This window comes from Euprymna scolopes, chromosome 40 (assembly GCF_053919585.1).
Source record: "Euprymna scolopes isolate OS-2025 chromosome 40, ASM5391958v1, whole genome shotgun sequence".
NCBI lineage: Eukaryota > Metazoa > Mollusca > Cephalopoda > Sepiida > Sepiolidae > Euprymna > Euprymna scolopes.
Genome location: NC_136521.1, coordinates 57,294,867 through 57,320,115, shown reverse-complemented (window position 1 = coordinate 57,320,115; position 25,249 = coordinate 57,294,867). Strand labels below are relative to the sequence as shown.

At 36.3% G+C, this 25,249-nt stretch overlaps 1 protein-coding gene across 7 annotated transcripts in view; it reads left to right on the top strand.

Moving 5' to 3' along the window:
• LOC145265584 (netrin receptor UNC5B-a-like) overlaps positions 1 to 25,249 on the top strand; it is a 573,104-nt gene that overhangs the window by 134,326 nt on the left and 413,529 nt on the right. For all 7 annotated transcript variants that reach the window (XM_080121591.1, XM_080121590.1, XM_080121593.1 and 4 more), the window contains exon 3: positions 1,523 to 1,626. In XM_080121591.1, the coding sequence (XP_079977717.1) occupies positions 1,523 to 1,626 (104 nt within the window). The remainder of the gene's footprint in view (positions 1 to 1,522; positions 1,627 to 25,249) is intronic.

Genomic DNA, 25,249 nt, shown 5'->3' with positions numbered 1-25,249 from the left:
AGTCCCAACTATGGGTTAAATAGAAACCGACTTGAAAACAAATATATTCTATTAAAATATTTTTCTTCAAAATCTTTGGATACGGCATTAAATAACCTGAAAAGGGTTGATATGCTGTAAAACAAAAACAAACAACCAAAACCAAAGCATGTTTGCGAGCTGAACGTATAGGAGACTGAGTAACAGAAAGTCTCGCAGCTCGAATACTGTCTGGCGTTCGAGCGCTTTGAGGCCTTCCAAGTGATTTTCTTTTAAGTGTCGAGCATGTAGCTCTAAAATTTGCAACCCAAAGCTGTATTGATTTTCTATCTGGAGCAGCACCACGCCGTCCTTACTTCTGATGAACTCGGAAAACTCTTTTAAATTTAAATTTTGTTTTAAATTTATTTCAGTTTTAAAAGATCAAGGTGCTCCTTCCTGGGGTTAGCACTTAATTTTATTTTGTTTAAATGTTTTTGATTATTAATGTAGGTAAACATTTTATTTTCAATAAAAATAACTACAAACGTAAAATTTTAAAGAAACATTTAGCACAAGGCCGAGAATGGGGGGGGGACAGTTGTCACAATCTAATACTAACCTATCTAGTTCCTACTTTCACTCTACTTTCACCACAATACCACATTCATACCATACATCCATCAGCGTATACATCCTTCCTCGGTCACCATAAAACCATCATGCAATGAGTAGCTACTTAAAAACCATATATAAAGATATGCAACGGGGAGTTAGGGGAATAAAAAATTTATATACAAAATTAAAATGATGTGTACAATATTAATACATTAGTAATGAGAGTATAACCCCAATGATTTCGACGATCTTATTTATAGCTATGGTTAGGAAAATCAACCAATGCGAAGCCTCCGATCTCATTATAAAAACTATTGAATTGTGGACTCACGTCAGTTCGCTGTCAACCTCTTGAAACGACTGTATCATGACTACATTGATCGTGACTATATTGATGCTTCGCATCCCTTCTATGTTATTAAGAATTACTCAACACTCGAGATCGTGACTATATTGATTCTTCGCCGCCATCTTTGTTATTAAGAATAACTCAACACTCGAGATCGTGATTATATTGATTCTTCGCCGCCATCTTTGTTATTAAGAATTACTCAACAATCGTGCATTGCATTGATTCTTTACCGATTTGATTTTCTACCGCCATTTTTGTTCAATATAATGCCTCAACACTTAACACATTATGATTTGGATTTATATCTGAGAGCTCTTCTAAGAATAGACGTTGTTCCTTTTATGGTTGCTAACTGTATTGCGTTACAGCTTGGTTTTTCAGGAATTTTTTCTAAGTATTTAAGATTTTTTATCATGCCAGTTGTTCCTAGTGTGGGCAACATTGTAAAAATGACACTCAAGATGCGAATAGTAATCCAAAGAATCCAAATAATACGAATAATCAAACCACATCTAAAAAAGAAAAAAAAATCAGAAACGTTTAGTTGTACGCTTGTATATAAATAATACAATTTTGTTTAATCTTATTTTTCAGATTTGAAACGGAGATTTAACCGGGAACCTATTAGTAAATTTGCTGCAGTTGAATCGACTGTACAATTACAATGCTTACCGCCGGATGGACAACCGCAACCACAGGTAAGAGCAGCCGCCATTTTATTTCTGTTCTCCAATTTCAATTAACAATGCTGCAGCGCGTGTTAAGATTGCGGTTTCAAATCCTGCCCCCCTCCCCACGTGTAAAAACAACAAAAAGCTTCTTATAAAATACAACTGTCTGTGTCTCTTTGTATATTGTTGTGTGTCCAGCTAATACTTCAAAAATACACAACAAGCCCCAACAAAGTTGGTAATTTTTTTTTAATCGACGTTATCCCGAAAGAAATTTATAAAGATTCATTCTGTTGGGTTCAAAACGCAATTCATATCAAGAATTAAACTCTATTTTTGGTGTTATCGTGTATTAATACAATTCAGGAAATAAGTCTGCATTGTTTTCAAATTAAAGGACGTAAACTCGGATTTCATTAATCGTTTCTTTACTTATATTTATATATATATATATATAGCTTAGAGAGTTAGAATAGAGTAAATTCAATTCTATAAGAGATTTCTCGGGATAATATAAAGCTCAACAAGTTTAATTGGAGTTCATATAGGAAACAATAAGATTGGGAAATGAAGTCACAAAAACTATATATTGGTGAATATAGAATGGTTCATTTATTTAATAAAGGTATACAATCATTTAGTTAGGGGATAGAGGGGACTCTTTATACCAAGGTATTTCGAAGACTATGCTTCTCATCAGAAGAGTAGAGAAGATGCTAGGTAACATAATGGGGATGCGACGTCTAGCGTGGGGTTCATCAGGAACAAAATTGTGTTACCTATCATCTTCTGATAAGAAGCATTAGGCTTCGAAATACCTTGGTGTAAAGAGTACCCTCTATCCCCCAACTAAATGTTGGTATACCTTTATTAAATAAATAAACCATTCTATATTCATTAATATATGGTTTTTGTGACTTCATTTTCCACTCTTATTGTTTTATATATATATATATATATATATATATATATATATATATAATCCGCCGAAATATATTTTCTTATAATATATATCAATCCTTATTTAAGAAGCTCGATGTAATTACAGAGCAATATAGAGAATAAATGACAAAAAGTTATATTCCAAAATTCATGATGTTGACCATCTTATAATTTATTCCTTTAATTTAGTTGACTTATACAATTCTTGACAGTATCTGTTTCATAGCGCAAAATCAATCACTTAATTATTATATCGATCAGTGAATCTATTATGCCCTTAACTCATCAGAAGAAATAGCAACAATCAATCCGTCAAAAGGAATTGAAGTGCGATTTGACATGATTAAAATCCGAAAATTGGAAGAGAGAGACTGCAAATACCTATAAATACAATATGGCTTAATGGAAAAATAAAAACGTGTGTTAGCAATGATGGGAAACATTTGGCCGATTAAATATTTAAGACTTTGTGAAATAAAATGGCGTTCTACGTACATTACGCAATAATCCTTATCCCTGAATGGCGTTCGGGCCTTGATAAGTGGTGACCCCCATATAAAAAAAAATTCAAAAAATAAAAATTGTTATTTAATTTGTTTTTACCAACAAATGTGTCAAATCATTTTGGGGGACACACACACACACACACGTGTTGTTAACCTAAAAATAGTAAATTATAATAAATCGTACTTTGCTTAACACTTTACTGCAGTTTCACAGGATTTCCTATCATTAGAAGTGTACTTAACTGGTTTCACTATATGCCTTGTACATCTCTATATATCTCGAACGTCACTCATATATATATATATATATATACACAAACACACATCTCATTTTTCTTTCTGTTTCCCTCCCTCTCTTTAATGCTTTTTTTTTTTTTTTTAATTCCCCACTTTTTCATCTTTTTTTTCACTAATTTGCATCCTTTAACCACATCTCACTCCCCCTCGGTACTCCTATTCCTTATTCCGTAATCCTATTCTCCAACCCTATCACGATAATGGAAGAAGAAAAACTCCAATCCCACATCTCTTTATTTTAAGCATCCAAACCCTAAGGGCCTTGTCTTTCTCAAGCACTTGCTATACCCTGGGGCCTTATCAATCGGGGGTCCCCAGCCCCCCACCCTTCCTGAAAGCATCCTCTGCACGCTTTCTGCTCAAAAACACAATGACGTTGCTCCTTCTGCCTGTCGTCATATTTATATTTATTTATCTATTTTAAATTATTTTCTTCATTTGAAATTGTCTTTATAAACTGTAGTCTTTAGGGGAGCCACACGACTCCCTCCCCTGCTTCATCATCTTACAGATGTCCCTACTCATCAATCTTAAAAACAACAAAACTTAGCCGTGCCTCTTGTTTGAGATAATAGGTAGACTTTGTAAATATCCCGATGTGAATAAACACACGGCAAAGAATTTTTTTTTTTTTTTTTTTTTTTTTTTTTTTTTGCTAAATTGAATAAATAAAAATTTAAAAAGTATAGAAACAAGTACACTTCTAGAATACGAACCTCAATCAATGTCGTCGTGCAGTAGATCCGGGCGTAAAATTCTTAAGGGCGCAAAATTTAAAGTTGGAAAATAATAAGTTAACCACCCTGCGCCTCAGCCTTCCACCCTCTTTTTTTTGTGGGTACGTGTGTGTGCGTCGCCATAAAAAAGGCACAATGTTTCCGATTCAATAGCCCCTAAATCCCGATTTTCAATTATCATTAATCGTCCCCACACTAGTTAGGTACTGCAAAATTATAGACAAAACATATGCAAAACTACGTAATACGAAAGTTCAAAACCAGACTCAGTTTTTAAGCCAACGAGACCCAGCTAAGATCTGTTAATGTCCTCCGTTGGAAATCTAATATCGATCGAGAGTGGGGGAATTTATTAATGGTGATTTTTCGCTAGACGAGTGATTTTGATTAAAGATTGGCGAGGGGGGCATAGATTGGAGCTCAGTCGAACGCTTGTCATAAAACAGGTTTAAACTGTATAATCGTAAGCTAAACCCCCCCCCCTGTGCCGATGCCTTTCACCCTCTTTTTTGTGTGTGCGTCGCCATAAACAGACGTCACACCGAATAAGTCATGTAATATTTGCACATATTTTTGCAAACGTGAAAATGCACTTTGTTTGGGGGGGGGGGCTATATATTTAAACTAAAATATATAGCCCCCCCCCCAAACAAAGTGCATTTTCACGCTGTAAAATTTGGACCCTGTAAAGTTTTAAACAAGAACCAACAAAAATTTTTTTTTAGAAATCCTTTTTGCCATCGAAAAAAAAAAGGCACAATGTTTCTGATTCAATAGCCCCTAAATCTCATTAATCGTCCCAACACTAGTTATGTACTGCAAAGGTATGAACAAAAAATGTGCAAGACTACGTAATACGAAAGTTAAAAAGCAGACTCAGTTTTTTTTTTTTTTTTTTTTTTTTTTAAAGCAAGCGACCCCCAGCTCAGATCTGTTCATTTCCTCCGTTGGAAATCTAATATCTGTTTTTCGACCATCTGCGTTGTGGATTAGCGCTAGGTGAAGCGCGAGGCGAAGGGCGGAAATTCTCACTTGTAGTCAAAGCGCAGACAATTTTTCACAACTTGAATGAAAGATGGTTTTTGCCTGAGCGTCGGGTAATTCACTCAGAATTGTCAGCCCATTCCAAACCGAAAACGTAGACTTTAGCTTCTTGTTTCGTATTTAACAGTTCATTAAAAATATAGTAATTTGAAGCCTAGTTGAAGATTAAAGGTTTAACATTTATGTTTCGATTTTTTTTTTTTCTTAATTATTTTCTTTGCAAAAAGTTTTTTTAGTGGTAAGATTTTTACGATTGTGTTTTAATAAAAGGAAAAGGTAGTTTCTTTGAAGCATTGTTGTTAAAAAATGTAAATGTATAAGGATTGTTTTTTACAAAGGAGTCACGCCATATCAAGGCCAGAAGGCCACTCGAGGATAAAAGTTAATGTGTGTGTATTGTAGTCATTCGGATAGTTACATAACAATCGTTTGTAATGGAAATTTGGTATAATTAGATTATTTACGAAGACGGTTCAATAAGAACTTGTTTATATTGGACTTGAAGACAACAATATTGTAGTTGGCTGGAATGCAGACCAGCGAAACAGTTCCACAGACGGGCAATTCTAGGAAAGAAGCTTTGTTCGTGGAATCTACGTTTTGGTTTAGGCATCGATCGAGTGGGGAATTTATTAATAGTGATTTTGGTTAGACGAGTGATTTTTGTGAAAGATTGGCGAGGAGGATCATCGATTGGAGCTGAGTTGAACACTTGTCATGAAAATTGCGATCGAGTAAGGACAGGCTCGAGATGTTTCTTCTGTGGGTAAGAGGTTGCATAGAAGATAAACTTGCGTCGTCTACTAGATTACGAAGTTTGTTTTTAACTGTCAAGGCAGGATAGTGTGCTTTGAACAGCTACTGTCCAGATGTGCCAACAATACTCCATTCTAGGACGTACTTGGCTCTTATATAGTAATGTGGAATATGAAGATGTTGAAGTGGCGTAGGAACAAAAACAGACGAAAGAACAAGAGTCATATTAAGGTTATAAATCTTCGTATATCTAATTATTTTTCAAAATTATTTACATATAATACATCAGTAAATAGATTTGCTCAAAGTTCACACAGGCTTGAAAAGTTCTTGTATTTTGACTTTTGCCTTACAAAGTCCTTATTTCTATTATTACATTGAAAAATCCTTGAAAATATGGAAAATGTCTTGAAAATCGTATTCTTTATGTTCAGTAAACATTTGTGTTGCAATATTTAAAATAAAATCAAAATAAATACTATTAAATTATTTTTCAAGTATTAAAATATTTGTCACATACTGAATATAAAATTGAAATACAATGTTCTGAAACTGAACTGTATCGTTGTGGATACAACAGTTACGTCCCTTTATCACAAAACTACCCAATGTTTTCCATATAGCATCGGTTAGTTTTTGTGAGAAAGAGACTAACTCTTGTATCTACAATTTCGAAAATTAACAACTTAAAGGTGGAGACTTCTAAACTAACTGGTCAAACGAGCTGGAACAAAGAAAGCAGTGACTATATCAGACAATTCTGAGGAACCCATGCCATAATAGTATTTTTATAAAAGACTGAGACTAGCAACATCACGTCTGTGAGAGAAACGTTGCAGTGAATAAGAAAGTGTGGGTCCAATCAAATAACAAATACGTTTCTGAAATAAATCAAAAACTTTCAAATAGGACACAGATTCACTAGCCCAAATATGACAACAGTAGGCCATACATTGTTTGATAGTAGATTTGTAGCAATAGAGAATAGCTATGGGTGTGAGAAAATGTTTAGAACAATAGAGAAAACCGATTTTACAAGAAGCAGAAAGAGCAATGGATTTAATATACGGACTTCAAGACAAATTTGATGAGAAAGAAAAACAAAAGTTTTAAGAGTTCATTTCTAATAAAGAGCAAGCCCATCCCTAAGATTTTAGGATTAACTCCTAAACGAATAAACACATAATTATGAATTTTGGAACACAAACACTAGCCGCAAAAAGTGAATAGTACTGCCTATATTTAGTTTAAAATAGAGTACTGTTTCCACATCTGGGCAGGAGCTGCTCGGTGTGTCCTATAAAACCTTGACAGTTCAAAACCGGCTTTGAAACCTAGTAGATGATGCCCTTTTCTCTTCCTTGCAACCTCTTTCCCACAGAAGAGACGTTGCGAGCCTGTCTTGGCTTAGTCGTTATTTTAATGGCAAGTGATCGACTGAACTCCAATCTATGGTCGTCTTTTGTCAAACTTTCACGAAAAACACTTGACTAGCTACAACCACTATACATGATTCCCCCCACACACACTCTATGCTTAAATCTAAACGCAGATTCCATAAACAAAACTTTTTCTCAAAATTGCCCGCCTGTGAGACAGTTCCGCTTAGCTGTTTCTCGGTTGAATACAACATAGTAGTGTTCAAATTCAATGTAAACAAATTCTTTAGCCTTCCCCAAAAAATAATCAAATTCTACCCAATTTACAACATTAAAAGATTACTATACTACCACCTTACATTTATTAACCCCTATCCTCGAGTTGCCTTTTGGCCTTGATAAGTAGTGACTCCATATTTAAAAATAATTACTTTTAGCAAATAAGGAAAAAGAGAATGCGGTCTCATTTCAAAATTGTGATCCTTCTGAATTTTTACAATACGTTTTAGATATCAATTGATAAATATTGTTTGGATGTCAAAGTATTCAAATCGGATGTTTAGGAAACAACATCCCATTTGAAAACTCGAAATATTTCCGATTTACATTAAATCCGATCCATATTATTCAGAAACAAACTAATAAGCTGCTTTGAATTTGAGTAAGATGAAACAGAGGAAGCGATAGTTACAATGCTATCGACACTTTAAACACGGAGTGCTTTCTGCTCTTTCCATTATATTGAACCAGTCGCCGAAGAGAGAACGGGGACTGTTGGCAGGAGTGGTATATTAGTGTTATTAAAGATATGTACGCGTTTTTTCTGTTCTTTTTCTAATTCTATTTTGTTAACTATGCTCCCGGGCAACGCCAAGTAGTCTAGTATATTATACAAAAAGCAGTTGTCGGTGTTTGTATGTTCAACCAACAGGCCAAAACTACTTACCAAAGACCTACAAAGTTTATATTATTTTGTCTATATGGGCTTTCATAGGTTGAATGGCCGACTGATGCTGACGTCATGTAGTAATTTAAAATTCCGAAATGCGGATGTAGGAACAAAATGCGCTTTAATAGTTTTTTAAGCAAAAAAAAAAAAAAAAAGCCCCTACGAAGTGCTATGTTGCTTAGCATTCAGTAATTCTAATTTCTAAATAAAATAGTTATTTTTAAATGATTGCACTATACTTTCATTCGTTATTTCATTTTATCTCCTCTTATTTCTGAATTTAAAAAAAGAAGTTGCAACTTCTTTTTATAAATAAATGTGAAGTGTTGAAATTAAAGGTTTTAACTGCTGAATACCGATTTGTGCACAAAAAAATCCGTCATTCTTTTCTCCCTCTGACACGCGAGTTAATCGTACGAAAAAAAAATATCCGTTATTCTTTTTTTCCACTGACACGTTAAGTACGTACAAAATGATTCCGAGTGAGCAAAAAAAAAAAAAATAAATAAAAATAAAATTCTCTCCAATCAAAGAAATACGGGCTTTTTATATGCTCAAATTCGGCACATGCAAATTAAAACGCGGTCGAATTTCAGCATATGTCGCCTTTTAGAGTCCTATCGGTCAGGTTTCGAGTCTTGAGCGTCGCACATGCCAGCTTTGGCCGCTTATTTCCGAATCTGTTTTCAGAAAATGTTATTCTTAAAAAATTTTTTTTTTTAATAATTAAAATAAAATTTCTCCAAAATTTTAATTTAAACAAATGAATTAATCTCGTGATGAACCGATTTTATAAAAAAACATTTAGTCACAACTTTCTTTTCGTTTGTTGTTTATTTTTATGTTTATTTTTTATGTTTATTTTTTTGTTATTTTTATTTTTTTGCTATGTTTATTTTTTTGCTATGTTTATTTTTTTGCTATGTTTATTTTTTTGCTATGTTTATTTTTTGCTATGTTTATTTTTTGTTATGTTTATTTTTTGTTATGTTTATTTTTTTGTTATGTTTTGTTTTTGTTGTTTTGTTTTTGTTATGTTTTGTTTTTGTTATGTTTTGTTTTTGTTATGTTTTGTTTTTGTTATGTTTATTTTTTATGTTTATTTTTTTGTTTTGTTTTTGTTTTGTTTTTTGCTTTGTTTTTTATTCAAATCAAATTCGTTAAACGCAAAAGATTTCGGTAAACATTTCAGCAAACGACACCACATTTTATGGCAACACTTCAAAGGCCAGCAATGACCAAGATCGTTCTGATTCTCTCTTCTGATCTTTAGAACGTGATGCAATTGGGGAAAAAAGTGATTAATTTTAATGCATAGAAGTTTCTCTCCTTTCATCGTAATCGCTCCGATTTCTCTTACGCCCGAATTCAAATGAATGGCTATCGTCTTGGGGGACGCTGCATGTCTTGACAAGCTTCTGAAACTGAGCTTCCCTCCTGATCTGAAATGGAACACATACATCAAATCTGCTGCCAAGATCGCTGAAAAATTGTCGGTACGCTCTAAAATAGAGCAATGTTGCCACATCTAGACAGGAGCTGCTCGGCGCGTCCTGTCCAGCATTCATTGTTCAAAACTATCTTAAAAAAACTAGCACGTTATGAGTCTATCTCAGTGCTATCGTTATTTCTACGGCAAGTGCTCGACTAAACTCAAATCAGCTCGACTGAACTCCAATTTGATTATTAATTTTCGGGACGGCCCAACAGGAACTTGCTTACATTTAATTTGAAAGCTACCATGTTGTATTCAACCGGGAAGCAGACCAGCGGAACAGTGTTTCACATGCAGGCAGTTCAAGGAAAGAACCCTTGTTCATAGAATCTGCGTTTAGTGAGGAGAATCATATTTTTTACATAGGCGTCACCACTTATCAAGGCCCAGAGGCCACTCGAAGATAAGGGTTAAAGAGTGTACAGTAGTCAATTGGACAATATAGTAATCGATAGTAATGGAAATTCAGTGAATTTGTTAACTTAAGTGTAGCGGCGCATCAAAAACTTGTTTACGTTGGACTTGAAGACAACCATATTGTAGTCAGCTGGAAAGCAGGAAAACGGAAGACAGTTCCACAGACGTGCAGTTCTAAGAAAGAAGCTTTGTTCATGGAATTTACGTTTAGGTTTAGGCACAGATAAAGAGTGGGGGGAATTACTGATAGTGTTTTCAGCTAGACGAGTGTTTCTTGTGAAAGTTTGTTGAGGGGGAGACCGTAGATTGAAACTCAGTCGAGCACTTGGGATGAAAATAACGATAAAGCAAAGACAAACTCGCAACATCTCTTCTGTGAGATAGAGATTGCAGGGAAGAGAAAAGAACATCTCCTTACGAAGCTACGAAGTCTATTTTGAACTTTATCAAGCCAGGATAAGTCGTTTCTGGCAGCCCCTGCCCAGATGCGGTTGTACCTAATAGTGCGTTTTGTGAAAGTTTGGCAAGGAGGAACCATACATTGAAGTTTAGTCGGGAACTTGCCATGAAAATGATAGAGCAGAGACAGGCTCGCAACGTCTGTTCTGTCGGAGTGAGGTTGCAGACCTACAAAGTTTATATTTTAATGAGCGTTATTTGGGATATATAATATCTAACATTTAGAAAAAGAAATGTTTACGCTTAAACAGGATATCAACAGTAAATGAATTAGATTTTTTTTAAACACATTAAAGCAACGGAGGAATGGTCTGAATAAAACATTGAAAAAAAAGGGGTTGGAGAGAAAGGCGGAAAATGGGGGAGCGAAAGATGAAGAGACGGCTAAGAAGAGGAGTGATAAAGATGCAACACGCTATTAAACTTCTATTTAGTTTTTTACTAGCCTAGGTGCCCGGCGTTGCCCGGGTGTTTAGAGGTGTGTGCTGAGCAAAAAAAAAAATGGTAGCAGGCAGACTCGAACCCGTGCCGCGAAGGAGGAAAAGCACGTGTAAAAAAGACGTGACGTCTTTGTTGTTGCGTCCATCACCAAACCGGAAGTGACGAACGTCAAAATAAAGGCTAGTCATCGAAAAGTGGGGATGACCTTCGAAAATATCGGCGAAAAAGCGACCCATCCTTGTAGAAAACCGCCCCGTTGTGGGTGAAGGAATTAATTTCTTTTGCCAATTTTTCGATATTTGTTGTCCGAAAGTTCGAGGTTTAAAACTATACCGGTTTCGTCACGTTCCGACCCGTCTGTCAAAAGTTTGACAGATATACAAACATACATACATTTAAACAAACAGGTGAGATTTATATTAGAGACTAGCGAGGGGTACCCGGCGTTGCCCGGGTGTTTGTAGGTGTGTGTAGAAACTCCGGGAGGGGGGGGGTTAAAAAAAAAGTAAGTATGAGGATCGAACCCGAACCGTTGAGGCAAAGTTGTAAATTAAAGTGTGAAAAAAAAAAAGTGCGGCGTTAACCATTGCCCCACCGCGAGATGCTAACGGAAACACGTTTGAATTTATTTAATTACTTTGACTTGGCAGGTGCCCGTTTTAATGAGTTAATGAGGTCAAGTTTGACTGCGGGATGGTATTTACTGCGGTAACGCTTCCCAAGATGTTATAGGAAAAAGACTAACCCACATGCGGCGAGCGACAAATGTTGAATATTTATCTTCCTGAAATCGAGCAAATTAAATAGACAGGCGAGCTTCGTTGTTAACTATGAGATGTTACGATTTATGTGATATAAAATGTTTTAAAAAGTTGTGAAGTGAGCGACCGCTTCTCTGAAAAAACCCTTTTGTTGACATACAGAAAAAGCGAACACACATACATGATGATTGCAACGTCTTGTTAGACGAGTGCCACTCCCTCAGACATTTAAAATCCATGAGCCCAAATGCCTGAGGGAGTATCTATACAAAGATGATGATACAGAGTCTTAGCTTTGTACGACAGCTAAGCCTCTCTCTCGGTTCAAAATGTTGAGATCCAGCAACAAGCAAGAGCAAGATAGCCAGCAACAAATTAAACTGCAGACCAGCTTAATGCGGGTACTGGTCTCCCGCTTTATGGTTTTTTAAATCAGAGATTTGCTTGTCCTAGAAAGGTTGCCTTCACCACGGCTTACGGGAGCCCTCTCCACCCCAATACACATATACACACACACACAAATATACACGGTGCTAGTTGGCCGTTGACCCAGAAAAGAGGTCATTCGCCCTTTGGCATACATACATACATACATTTTCGCTCTTATATTTATAGATGGTCCCGGACAACGCCGAGTAGACCTGCTAGTACAATATATAAGAGAAAGAAGAGAATTGGAATAGTAGATTTAAAAAGTAGAGACATTAGATAGATAAAAATGACGGCATGGTGAATAAAAAAAAGATGCGTTTCGTTTTTCGTTAATTTTCTCTGCACATTTTCTTTTTTTTAGTCGGGACGAAACTAATCTTACAAAAGAAAACAACAAAAAAAAAGAAAGACATTTTCTAAAGTAAATAAATAACTTTAAAAAAATAACTGGAAAATAATAAAGTGTCCTTGCTTGGTAGTCATTAGACCAAGATTGCCTGCTTAACATGAGAAAAAAAAAAAAGAAGAAAAAGTAGATGAAAAAATTAGACCATTAAAGACTCTTATCTGTTTCGTCTTTTTACTCAATGTTTTTTTTTTTTCTATTCACCACTATAAACAACATTCATGATTACCTCCCTTTAATATGTAACTCTTTAGTACTACCCTTTTGTTACGTTTTTCTTTCTTTTCAGTGCAGAGCTTTTAATGTTCAGTAATTCATTTTTGTCTTTATTTTCTTCGTATAACAAAACGAAAATAGAAAACAAATAACACGAAAAACTAGGCGTATCTATATATCTCTGAAAGTGTCTGTCTGTCTGTATGTACATTTCCCTATACAATAACTCTGTCAATTTTCAGTCTACAGACTCGAAATTTTATATACAAGGCACTGAGATTTGGGAAGATCTTGATAATTGGTTGTCGGCCAGAAATTTGGCTGTTAAGGGTTCAAAGTTCAACGATTTGACCTTTGAAAATTCTACCAAACTCCTCCTACAATTTTGGGTCTAAACACTTGAAATTTTAGATATAGGTTCCTTGGATATGGATTCCCACTTAATAACTTGATTTGAGTCCAAAACAATAAATGTTAAGGAGTCAAAATAGGGACCAAAGTTAAAATTAATTTGACCCCTGCGGTCTCTACCAAATTACTCACACAATTTCTGTACTAAACATTTGAAATTTAACATAAAAAGTATTTCGAGATAGGGCAAGCTTTTTAATCGGTTAGGGCCGAAAATTTGAGCTACAATATATAAATCTATGTATGTATGTTTGCATATCTGCCTAAAACTTTCGATAGAGGCGACGGATTTTTACAAGATCAGTGTTGTTTTTAAGCTCGACCCTTCAGACGACAAATACCGAAAAATTAGCCACAACCATTAATTTCTTCACCCTCAACTGGGCACTTTTCTACAGGGAGGGGTCGCTTTTTTGCCGATATTTTCGAAATTCATCTGCTTTTTTCAATTGTCTAGCCTTAATTTAAACCTATGTCACTTTCTGTTTGACGGTGGTCGTAACAGCAAAGACGCCACATATTTTTTACGTTCTTTTCCTCCTTCGCGGTATGGGTTCGAGCCTGCCTTTCTACTATCACTTTTTTTTTTTTTTGCTGAACAGACACCTCCGAACACCCGGGCAACGCCGGGCACACATGCTAATATATATATATATATATATATATATATATATATATATATATATATATGTGTGTGTGTGTGTGTACAAGAGAACTGTAGGTCAACTTACGCTTGCCGAGTTTCGTTTTTTGTTTGTTTTTTTAATCCTTGGCAGCTATTTTGAACTGTTTAAGACCCATAAAAAACGATCCACAAAAATTGAATCATTTGGTCTGCTTTGCGCCGTTCTGCCACCTCGCATCTCTGAGGAGATGCAGTTAAAAGAAAATGGAAACACAGACAGACATAGTTAGATTTATATATAATATGCATATATTTAATGTGTTTGCGTGTAGTTAAAAGACCCCCGAAAATGATTTGAAACTATTTATTCTACGTCTTTTGTGTTTGGATCTGATTGCAAACAGTAATTGCTCGGGTAGATCAGTTTTCTTCCTCAATTTTTTCCTCATCGTCTCCAACTAATCACGCGGCAAGTGATTTGATTTTAACCCCTCCCCTACCAAGGCCACAAACATATCACCGAAAAAAGGAAAATATTGTAGACTGTTTTTTTTTTTCTTTTATAAACAAGATACCGTCAATAAGAGACGCGACAACACGAGACTCTTGGATAATGCAAGGAGTTAGCATGAGGGTGAACGAAAAATTACACAAAAAAAATATTTAAAAAAAAAAAAAAAAAAAAAAAAAACTTAATCAAGCGTAAAAGTTGATGATTGGAATCGTATGATATATTTCACTCTTCCGATCGATGATTGTGTTGACGCTAACGTATCATTCCCATTTCCCTTTATATATATATATATATATATATAAAATTTTAAATAGATATAAAAAATAAATTAAAGAACGGATAAAGTATTTGTCAGTTACACAACTGTAAGTGGCCCTCTTTAGGAGGTTGAAAGTTCAATCATCAGTCCGTGCGATATTCGGAATACAATGGCGAATTACTTAGAACTTCTACCCGGTCATGGCCGACGGAACGAGAGCATGCTACTCCGTGAATAAAACGTTCCGTTTAGAATTTCGTGCAGGTTTCCGAGTGTTGACCGAGAGGTTTCCGAGTGTTGACCGAGAGGTTTCCGAGTGTTGACCGAGAGGTTGCCGAGTGTTGACCGAAAGATTCCAGAGTTCAACAAGATACACCTGAAGTAGGTCGGAGGTTACATCGACCGACACATTGTAAAAATAACACTCAAGGTGAGAACAGTAGTCCGAAGAATCAAAATAATAAGTATGAATATTCATCTAAAAAACTGAAAAACACAAAAATGAACTACTGTTGTATGATACATCCCCTCTCCAAGGAGCTCCAATGTTTCACAAGTCACAAACAACTAAAACGCATCAACGTTTATAACTTGCTAGACGTTCGTTCCATCACGCATTACTTATTGTTAACTCTACCTAAGAAGAATGGTTCGTCCATACGAGAAAATAATCATGAAGACGGTTCAAGACGAGAAGAGTTTTGTTTACTTGTCTACGATCGTGTAAGCCATGTTTAGTTTCAGATGGTTCGTTGTTACACACAAGTCTTGAGAGGTGACTGGTTTTCAGTAGGCAGAACAGTTTCCGATGGTTCGTTTTTCTAAACAAGTCTTGAGATGACTTGTTTGCAGTAGACAGTTCCACAGAGCAAAATATTCTTACCGTGTCGAGACGAAAAAAAAACATGTGAAATTGGTACAGAAAAGGTTTAATATTCATGGAGTAATTCTGGTTTCTGATTGGTTGGTAGCAGAACGTGAATTAATTCGATTCGTCAGTTCCTAGCAGCATCGTTTATAAATAGAATCGTCCGACTGTGTGGGATCATACCTCATTGTGCCCCGACCGGGGAATGCCGACGAGGTTACTCAGGCAATTTTTAAAATTGCAGGAGTGCCCCTCCTTTAGGGGAGCCTGTGGGGTTTCTTTCCGGCCTTGTGCCACATTTTGCCGATGTGGGCGGCAATTAAATAACTACCCCATTATACTTCTGGTATGATGGGATATGTCTCCTAGTGGCTTCGGCTGCAGGGGGACAGGGTAGTAGTACTCGTCAAGGATTCGTCACTTGACACTCAGCCCGACAGGTGAGGGGCAGGGAACCGGCCCACCATCTGTTGGACTAAGGTACGCCGCCTGGGTACTACCTAGGAGGTCCACCCTCCCAGGCCTTGCCATCGGGCTTTCCGGTGGGGCAAGTTTATTGCTTGCTGCCTGAGGCGCCCCGACCGGGGAATGCCGACGGGGTTACTCGGGCAATTTTTAGAATTGCAGGAGTGCCCCTCCTTTAGGGGAGCCTGCGGGTATCCCACTTTCCAGGCCTTGTGCCAAATATTGCCGATGTGGGCGGCAATTAAATATATATCCCATTGCGACCCGACCGGGGAATGCCGACGAGGTTACTCAGGCAATTTTTAAAATTGCAGGAGTGCCCTCCTTTCGGGGAGCCTGCGGGGTTCCCACTTTCCGGCCATGTGCCACATTTTGCCGATGTGGGCGGCAATTAAATAACTACCCCATTACACATCTTGTATGATGGGATGTGTCTCCTAGCGGCTTCGGCTGCAGGGGGACAGGGTAGTAGTACTCGTCAAGGATTCGTCACTTGACACTCAGCCCGACAGGTGAGGGGCAGGGAACCGGCCCACCATCTGTTGGACTAAGGTACGCCGCCTGGGTACTACCTAGGAGGTCCACCCTCCCAGGCCTTGCCATCGGGCTTTCCGGTAGGGCAAGTTACTTGCTTGTCGCCTGAGGCGCCCCTACCGGGGAATGCCGACGGGGGTGCCCAGGCAATTTTGGATGAGGCAAGAGTGCCCCTCCTTTAGGGGAGCTTTCCTATTTCCACCTTCCGGCCTTGTGCCACATTTTGGTGTGGTGGACACCAAATAAATAGCTACCCCATTATACTTCCAAAATATTGCAACATTGCAATGTTATTAATGAAGAGCGGAACAGGAGGAAAAACAAAGCTTGATTGTCAGTGTTTAATCATAACTAAAACACCAAACGGATGTGTTTCCAAGCGAACTGATAATCTCTCTCTCTCTCTCTCTCTCTCTCTCTCTCTCTCTCTCTCTCTCTCTATAATGTGGTATCACATCCGCTTCTATCACACAGGCGGTCGATCTGACATTAGAATACACACTAATAAGCATTGTTTTCTGTAATAGTAAATTAACAAAATTATACTCATAATGTTTAACAATATGACTTGTCTTTGTGGTGTTGGGAGTGAGCTGTTGTATTTGTACCGCTCTTGGTCAATGATGGAGAGGTCCTTCTAAACATGGGTAGTTTTTTTTTGTTTTTTTATCCAGAGCGTCTCTTTGTGAAGATCTCTCACACATTAAAAACAAGTGTCTAAGTCATTGTACTGATCAGCCCAGAGTAATCGCATTACATAAGAAATGTATACTCCTGTTGGCCGAGAGGAGGATCGGTGATACTCCCGGGTTTGCATTCGAGTGTTTACGAGGAAAATGATTAAGATTGCTCGTTAACCCAGAAAATAAAAACTTGCTAAGGATCTTCGTCATGTGTAGGAGTCAGGGTCACTTGGGATTCTGGAAATCAACTCAGGAGTTGCTTTTATTTACTCACTAAGAGTAGTCACACAGACCATCATCAAAGATTTCTCTTTGAGAACAACTTGTGGTGTTCTATGAAGTTTGAGTGACAACAAGTCTCTCCAGATTTCCAGTACTCTCTACATCTTTCGATAATCTTTGCAGATGAATTTGCGTTATCGCAAAAGTGGTTTACCATTGATTCCTCGTTAGCAGCAACCATTGGTTTTCACTGGAATTTGGATAGCAATAAGCCATCCCAAAGTCCTAGTCCACTCCTCCAGCGGAGGTCTGGCTAGTGTTTTCTTCCCTCAGTCTTTTCTTCCTCTTTGACCCTCATTATTTGGTGTGACACTAGTTTATGGTGACACAAAAAAAACTATTATTTATTATTATTATCTATTATTTAATTATTTAAGTTCAAAAGCAGCAGTTAATTTCGCTGTATCACAGTTCTTAAGTGCAACTAGACTAGTAACTGTCTTAAGCCAGGTCAGAAACTCAATCACCTAAGCGGCAGTCAGCGCTTCTAATTGTTACGACGTTGCCCGGAATTGAATGATGATCAGCGAATATTTCATACTCCCATATTTTTATTGTCCTCGAAATCTGTGAAATCACCCACTTTTTAACCAAATCGGTTGATTGCCTGCTTTAGTTGGGGATCCATCGAGGTGCACTGGGAGGAAGCTCCCATGCCTCTTGCAGTGACTTGGTTCACAATTCATTATAATCTACACTGCACTGTAGAAAACCTGTTAATTTTATAAAATTGTTTTATATATAAAGTCTTGAATTAAAGTTTAAATTGCAAAAGTCGAGTATCATATTTTCATTGTGCTCTAGATGGAAATATTCATTTCGGACGCGCCTCTGTCATATAAAAGAAGTTACTGTTGATTTTATATGTGGGGCCCTTCTGCTTGCGTGGTAATAAAACTTCTCAAATACACTTGTGATGTTAGGCTGTGTAAGGTGTTAACTTTGGTCAAAATCGCCCGTTCCTTTATTGATCGGATTATTTCGATTATCGATACAATTGTATTGACAATCCAAAACTGTTTCTATACACATGGAATCCCAGCAGCCATTGTTTCAGATAATGAGCCCCAGTTCATAATATCCTCGAAATTTAAATAATTCTATAAAGAATGGGATATTCATCACCGAAAGATAACACCTTATCATCCCTAAACGAATGGGGAAATTGAGCGGTTTTTTGGAACCATGTTGAAAGCTATTCGGAAGGAAAGGACTGGAGAAAACATCTATGAGAGTTCCTTATGTATTACCGAAATAGCCCCCATAGAGAAGTGAACATCAACCTACCAGGATTGTAAAAAAAATGCCAAAAAGACAACAAAAAAAAATGGCAATTTGTAAGAATCGCAGGGATCAAAAAAAAAAATAAAGCTAAACAGACTAACATGGAACTCGGCAGGTCCTGCATATGACCTTAAACTATATCCAGTGGTGAGGCTTTAGGGAGTGTGAGCCACCATTTAATTGCCATTGCTCCCAGTATCGCCGGATACAAAAGATATAAAAACAGATATGACGCCACTAGCATGAGCATAAATATAACTTACGGAAGGAAGTTCGGGATCTGCAGCAAACACATGTATATATAAACGCAAAACCATATTTTACACAGTAAAATGGGGAAAAATAAAAATACTTAGCGATTAAACCAAAATATTTAATAATATTTTTTCCAAGTTAGCATTCTTATATCTTCTTGGGCAACTTCTGAAAAACAGGTCCTGCTAGTAGATATATAGATCGCAATTCTATTTTTGTTCGTTAAATAGTTTTAAAAAGTGTTTTAAACTTTAGACATGTATCCCCCCCCCCGATAATTTTGAATAATCCATGGATTTTCTATGGTTATCTTATGTTCAATCTTGCTAAAACAAGAAACCCAGCTAAAGACACCATAAACCTTTAGAAAATCAAACTTAAAAATATAGGTGTATGGCTATGGGGGTCCTTCGGGATTCAAAAGCCCCTTCTAAGCTTGGGGCAATATCAGAGCGCACCAAATGAACCCGTCTTATAGAACGGCGCCTCCCACACATCAAACATTACATGCATTCTTTCAGACATACATGTATAATATATATATATATATATATATATATATATATATATATATCGCGGTTATGTATGTGTACACATCGTTATTTATATATATATATGTGTGTGTGTGTGTGCATAAGCGTGTACACACGTTTGTGCATATATATATATATATATATATATATATATATAATAGAATTAAGAAAATAAATAATATAATATGATTATGAAAACCAAAGTATGTGTGTATATATTTGAGAGCGAGAGACAGAGACCCTTGGGGCACGAAAGAGGAACGGAACAAATAAAAAAGAAAACGAAATTATATATATATATATATATATATATATATATGGATATATTTTTACTTGAAAGAAAATATCGAAAAGGTCTGATACATGCATTAGAAAGGAAATAAGCTGTTTCAGAAAGAAAAAAAAATGATTGTCAAACGAGCGACTCTTCCCCAACCACCACCACAACACACAAGAAAGGTGTGCAATTTTACTTGTAAAAACATTGGTTCATACAGGGGTTACGCGAGTGCATGTCTCCGGTGGGCGCTCAAGGCTGCCAGGCAGGTAGTGCTTCATGCAAACGACGATTCTTTCGTTAAATTTCCATATGCCCGCCTGCCTCATCCAATAATTTCCTTAAATTTACAAGAATGTATACAATTTCTTTTTAATGACAATCATTTTGAAAAATTTATATTAACCCATGTTTAAATAAAAGTAATACATCTATGTATATTTCCCTCTCATATATATATATATATATATATATATATATATATATATAAATCATAAATTCTTTTTGAGGTACAAAATTTAATCATGGCTAATATAGACCAATAAACATGATGATTAAAAAAAAATGAAATATAGTTAATCAGGTTTCATTCCTCGCTGAACAGAGCAAAATCGAGGAAAATTACGATTAAAAACAAAAATTTCATGAATATGGCGGGGGGGGGGTAGAAAAAAATAATCAGGGGAAAAAGTACATAGAAATCAAGTCCTAATAGATTTTCTTTTTGCTTGCAAAGACAAGTTCTCAAGGACTTAATATAATTGGTCTCTAGAATGTTTAGATGAAATATATGTATATATATATATATATATATATATATATATATGAATGGAAATGTATAAAAAAAGAATACGAAAAGTATAAAAGCTTATAACTTTTCTTTATTCGTTTTCAATTGGTGACGTGCAGGAATACAAAATAATACTATGTAAAAAAAATGAAAAACTTTTTTTACAGGTACATAATTTTCGACCGATCCTTCAGCCTTCATCGGTGTAGTGAAAGTGATGAGCATACACAGGGAATATATATATATATATATATATATATATATATATATTATTTGTTTTTATATAAACCTTTATATGTCGCTACACATTCATGCTCATGTTTCAATCAGCCGATTACAGTAAATAAAGACCTCTTCGGGCGATAGCCGATATAGTTTATACAAAAGTAAAGTCTGCAACCGGTTACGGACTTTACGTTTGTAGAAGCAATACTGCTTGAAAAGCTCTCTAGTTACTTGTAACTGGCTGACCGAAACATGCTCATGAATGTGTAGTAATGTATAAATACTTATGTAAAAACAAATAAAAAGTATATCTTGCTCTGCTTCGGTGTTGAGCACTCTCGTATTAACCTCGTTAAACTTCATTGGCGTATTTACCCATGAAAAATATTAACCTGGAATTATATATATTCAAATCTTTAAATGGAAATATGATTACTAATGTTTATAGATTAATCCTATCCTGATAAAAATGCTCAATATTCAAAATAGAGCATCAATATATCAGAGGCATCAAATTATGCAAATTATTAATTGTAAAATTTATTGTTCACAAACGTGGAATCCGTAAATCCATACTCATTAAAATCTTTTTCAACCACCAATTATTAAAAATCTTATATTTCGGAAATTTCCAAGATTTATTCGGATGATCTGATAGCTTGGCAGGCCGAGAGCAGGCTCTTGAATAATGGCGACGGTGATTGTATCCTTTCTTATGCCAAGCATACCAATACAGGATTAATTATTAATTAGTGGCGGGCATTATTCTTAACATTAGCAGGACCGGTGGAAATTCTACGGAAAAACTGTTTTGATAAAGCTGATGTTTTTCTGGATAACACAGAATCGGGGCGGGGGTGGGGGAATAAAAATAATAGCATGTAGCAAATATCAGTTAACATTTCTACGAAAATAGTGTCCAATATATTTTACATATACAACTGACCCAAACGAGATAAATTAATAAGTACTACTAAGTAATCAGAAAGTAATATTGTGCTACATAGTTCAACACAAATCATAGAATCACACTGTAAATTACTTTTGCGGTTCAGCACAACTTGGCAGAAAATGCTCTTTTTGACCTTTTTCTTTCGAATGTTCACTTTTTATGTAACATTTTACAGACTTTCGTCAGTAAAGAACAGTTGCACGTCGAAATTATTACGAGTTTTTTCTCAAACCATTACAACAAATACCCCACTCTTTATCTGTGCCTAAATCAAAACGCGGATTCAATGAACAAAGCTTCTTTCTTAGAACTGCACGCCTGTGGAATTCTGTTCCGTCCGCCTGCTTTCCACCGGACTACAAATTGTATGTCTTCAAGTCCAATGTTAACAAATTCCTTAATGAACCGCCCCCTTAAGTAAACACTTCATCAAATCTCCACACTAACGTAATGTACTTGCAATAACCCTTATCTCTGAGTGGCTTCCGGGCCTTGATAAGTGGTGTTCACTGTGTAAAAAAAAAAAAAAAAAAAAAACAACAATGATCAAATATTATTCTGATATTTGAAAACGAGGCTAAATGCAAAGGGAGGTTATTCTCATATTTTTGTTAAGGGTTGCAATATTTGCCATTTTAAAGCCAAATTTCTTGAATTTGGCTTTTTAAAAAAAAACAGTTTAGTCTTTACGTTTGTAGAAGCAATACTGCTTGAAAAGCTCTCTAGTTACTTGTAACTGGCTGACCGAAACATGCTCATGAATGTGTAGTAATATATAAATACTTATGTAAAAACAAATACAAAGTATATCTTGCTCTACTTCGGTATTGAGCACTCTCGTATTAATCTCGTTAAACTTCATTGGCGTATTTACCCATGAAAAATATTAACCTGGAATTATATATATTCAAAACTTTAAATGGAAATATGATTATTAATGTTTATAGATTAATCCTATCCTCAATATTCAAAATAGAGCATCAATATATCAGAGGCATCAAATTATGCAAATTACTAATTGTAAAATTTATTGTTCACAAACGTGGAATCCGTAAATCCATACTCATTAAAATCTTTTTCAACCACCAATTATTAAAAATCTTATATTTCGGAAATTTCCAAGATTTATTCGGATGATCTGATAGCTTGGCAGGCCGAGAGCAGGCTCAAGCTATTCTCTTGAATAATGGCGACGGTGATTGTATCCTTTCTTATGCCAAGCATACCAATACGGGATTAATTATTAATTAGCAGGACCGGTGGAAATTCTACGGAATGAGAAATATGTTTAATCAAAAAGTGTTTTGATAAAGCTGATGTTTTTCTGGATAACACAGAATCGGGGCGGGGAGGGGGGAATAAAAATAATAGCATGTAGCAAATATCAGTTAACATTTCTACGAAAATAGTGTCCAATATATTTTACATATACAACTGACCCAAACGAGATAAATTAATAAGTACTACTAAGTAATCAGAAAGTAATATTGTGCTACATAGTTCAACACAAATCATAGAATCACACTGTAAATTACTTTTGCGGTTCAGCACAACTTGGCAAAAAATGCTCTTTTTGACCTTTTTCTTTCGAATGTTCACTTTTTATGTAACATTTCACTGACTTTCGTCAGTAAAGAACAGTTGCACGTCGAAATTATTACGAGTTTTTTCTCAAACCATTACAATAAATCCCCCACTCTTTATCTGTGCCTAAATCAAAACGCGGATTCCATGAACAAAGCTTCTTTCTTAGAACTGCACGCCTGTGGAACTCTGTTCCGTCTGCCTGCTTCCCACCGGACTACAACTTGGATGTCTTCAAGTCCAATGTTAACAAATTCCTAATGAACCGCCCCCTTAAGTAAACACTTCATCAAATCTCCACACTAACGTAATGTACTTGGAATAACCCTTATCCATGAGTGGCTTCCGGGCCTTGATAAGTGGTGATCACTGTGTAAAAAAAAAAAAAAAAAAAAAAAGACAATGATCAAATATTATTCTGATATTTGAAAACGAGGCTAAATGCAAAGGGAGGTTATTCTCATATTTTTGTTAAGGGTTGCAATATTTGCCATTTTAAAGCCAAATTTCTTCAATTTGGCTTTTTAAAAAAAAAACCGTTTAGTCTTCAAGTAACACGGGCCAAGATCACGGTGTAGTATCTGTTTTAGTGCTTGACTTCACCTTTTCGGTCCTCGGTCAGTGGAAGGGAAATCCTTTATGATTGAGACATTGTTTTTTTTTTTGATTATTTTATTCCTGTCAAGAGTGTCCCTTTATGGGGATCTGGATTTTACCTCACATTAAAAACCGACCTTGTGTCAAACTCTGTCATCGTGGGGGGAGTAAGTAGGAACTAAGTAGGAACGTATGGAGTAATTAAGGAGCGTACACGCGGGATATTATATAGATTAGTGGCGGGCATTAAATGGGGCCGGTTCTTAATATTCGGCCAAGTGACTTTGCTACATTTTTTGGCAAAGGGGGGGGGGTCACGGGCGTACGAGAAAAAGAAATCTGGTTTGTAGCGTAGCTGTTGTTAACAGAAAAGACTCCGATGCTGCGCTTGACAAAAAGAGAAGAGGGAGGGGGGGGGGGTAAGATCTGAACCGGAATGGGGAGGTTGACATCTTCTCATGGGGGATGGGGTCGAGATTCGGAGCCGACGAAATTCAATGAATATAGTTTATTTTTGTGTAACCGCATTGCGAAAGAAAGCTAAATAATGGAACGTGTCAACCACAAATTCTCCTGTCATCGTTTGTGTTATTCCTTTGATTACTTTTCAACGTTAACGTTGCGACGATACAGCTGTATGCATGCGTGTGTGTGTGTCACCATGTAGAAAATGTTGGTGTCATTAGGACCAGAATTGCGTTTTTTTTTGTTTTTTTTTTACACAGTGATCACCACTTATCAAGGCCCAGAAGCCACTCAGGGATAAGGGTTATTGCAAGTACATTACGTTAGTGAGGAGATTTGCTGAAATGTTTACTTAAGGGGGCGGTTCATTAGGAATTTGTTAACGTTGGACTTGAAGACATCCAAGTTGTAGTCCGGAGGGAAGCAGGCAGACGGAACAGAGTTCCACAGGCGTGCAGTTCTAAGAAAGAAGCTTTGTTCATGGAATCTGCGTTTTGATTTAGGCACAGATATAGAGTGGGGGAAATTTTTCACAGTGGATTCAGCTAGACGGGTGTTTTTCGTGAAAGATTGGCGAGGGGGGGGACCAGAGATTGGAGTTCAGACGAGCATCTGCCATGGAAATAACGATAAAACAAGGACAGGCTCGCAACGTCTCTTCTGTGGGAGAGAGGTTGCAGGGTAGAGAAAAGGGCATCCCCCACTAAGCCACGAAGTCTATTTTGTACTCTGTCAAGGCAGGTTTATAGTCCGGCTATTAGAATCCGTAAATATCAGACGTTTTAAATAGTGAAATTTGCTCAGATCTTT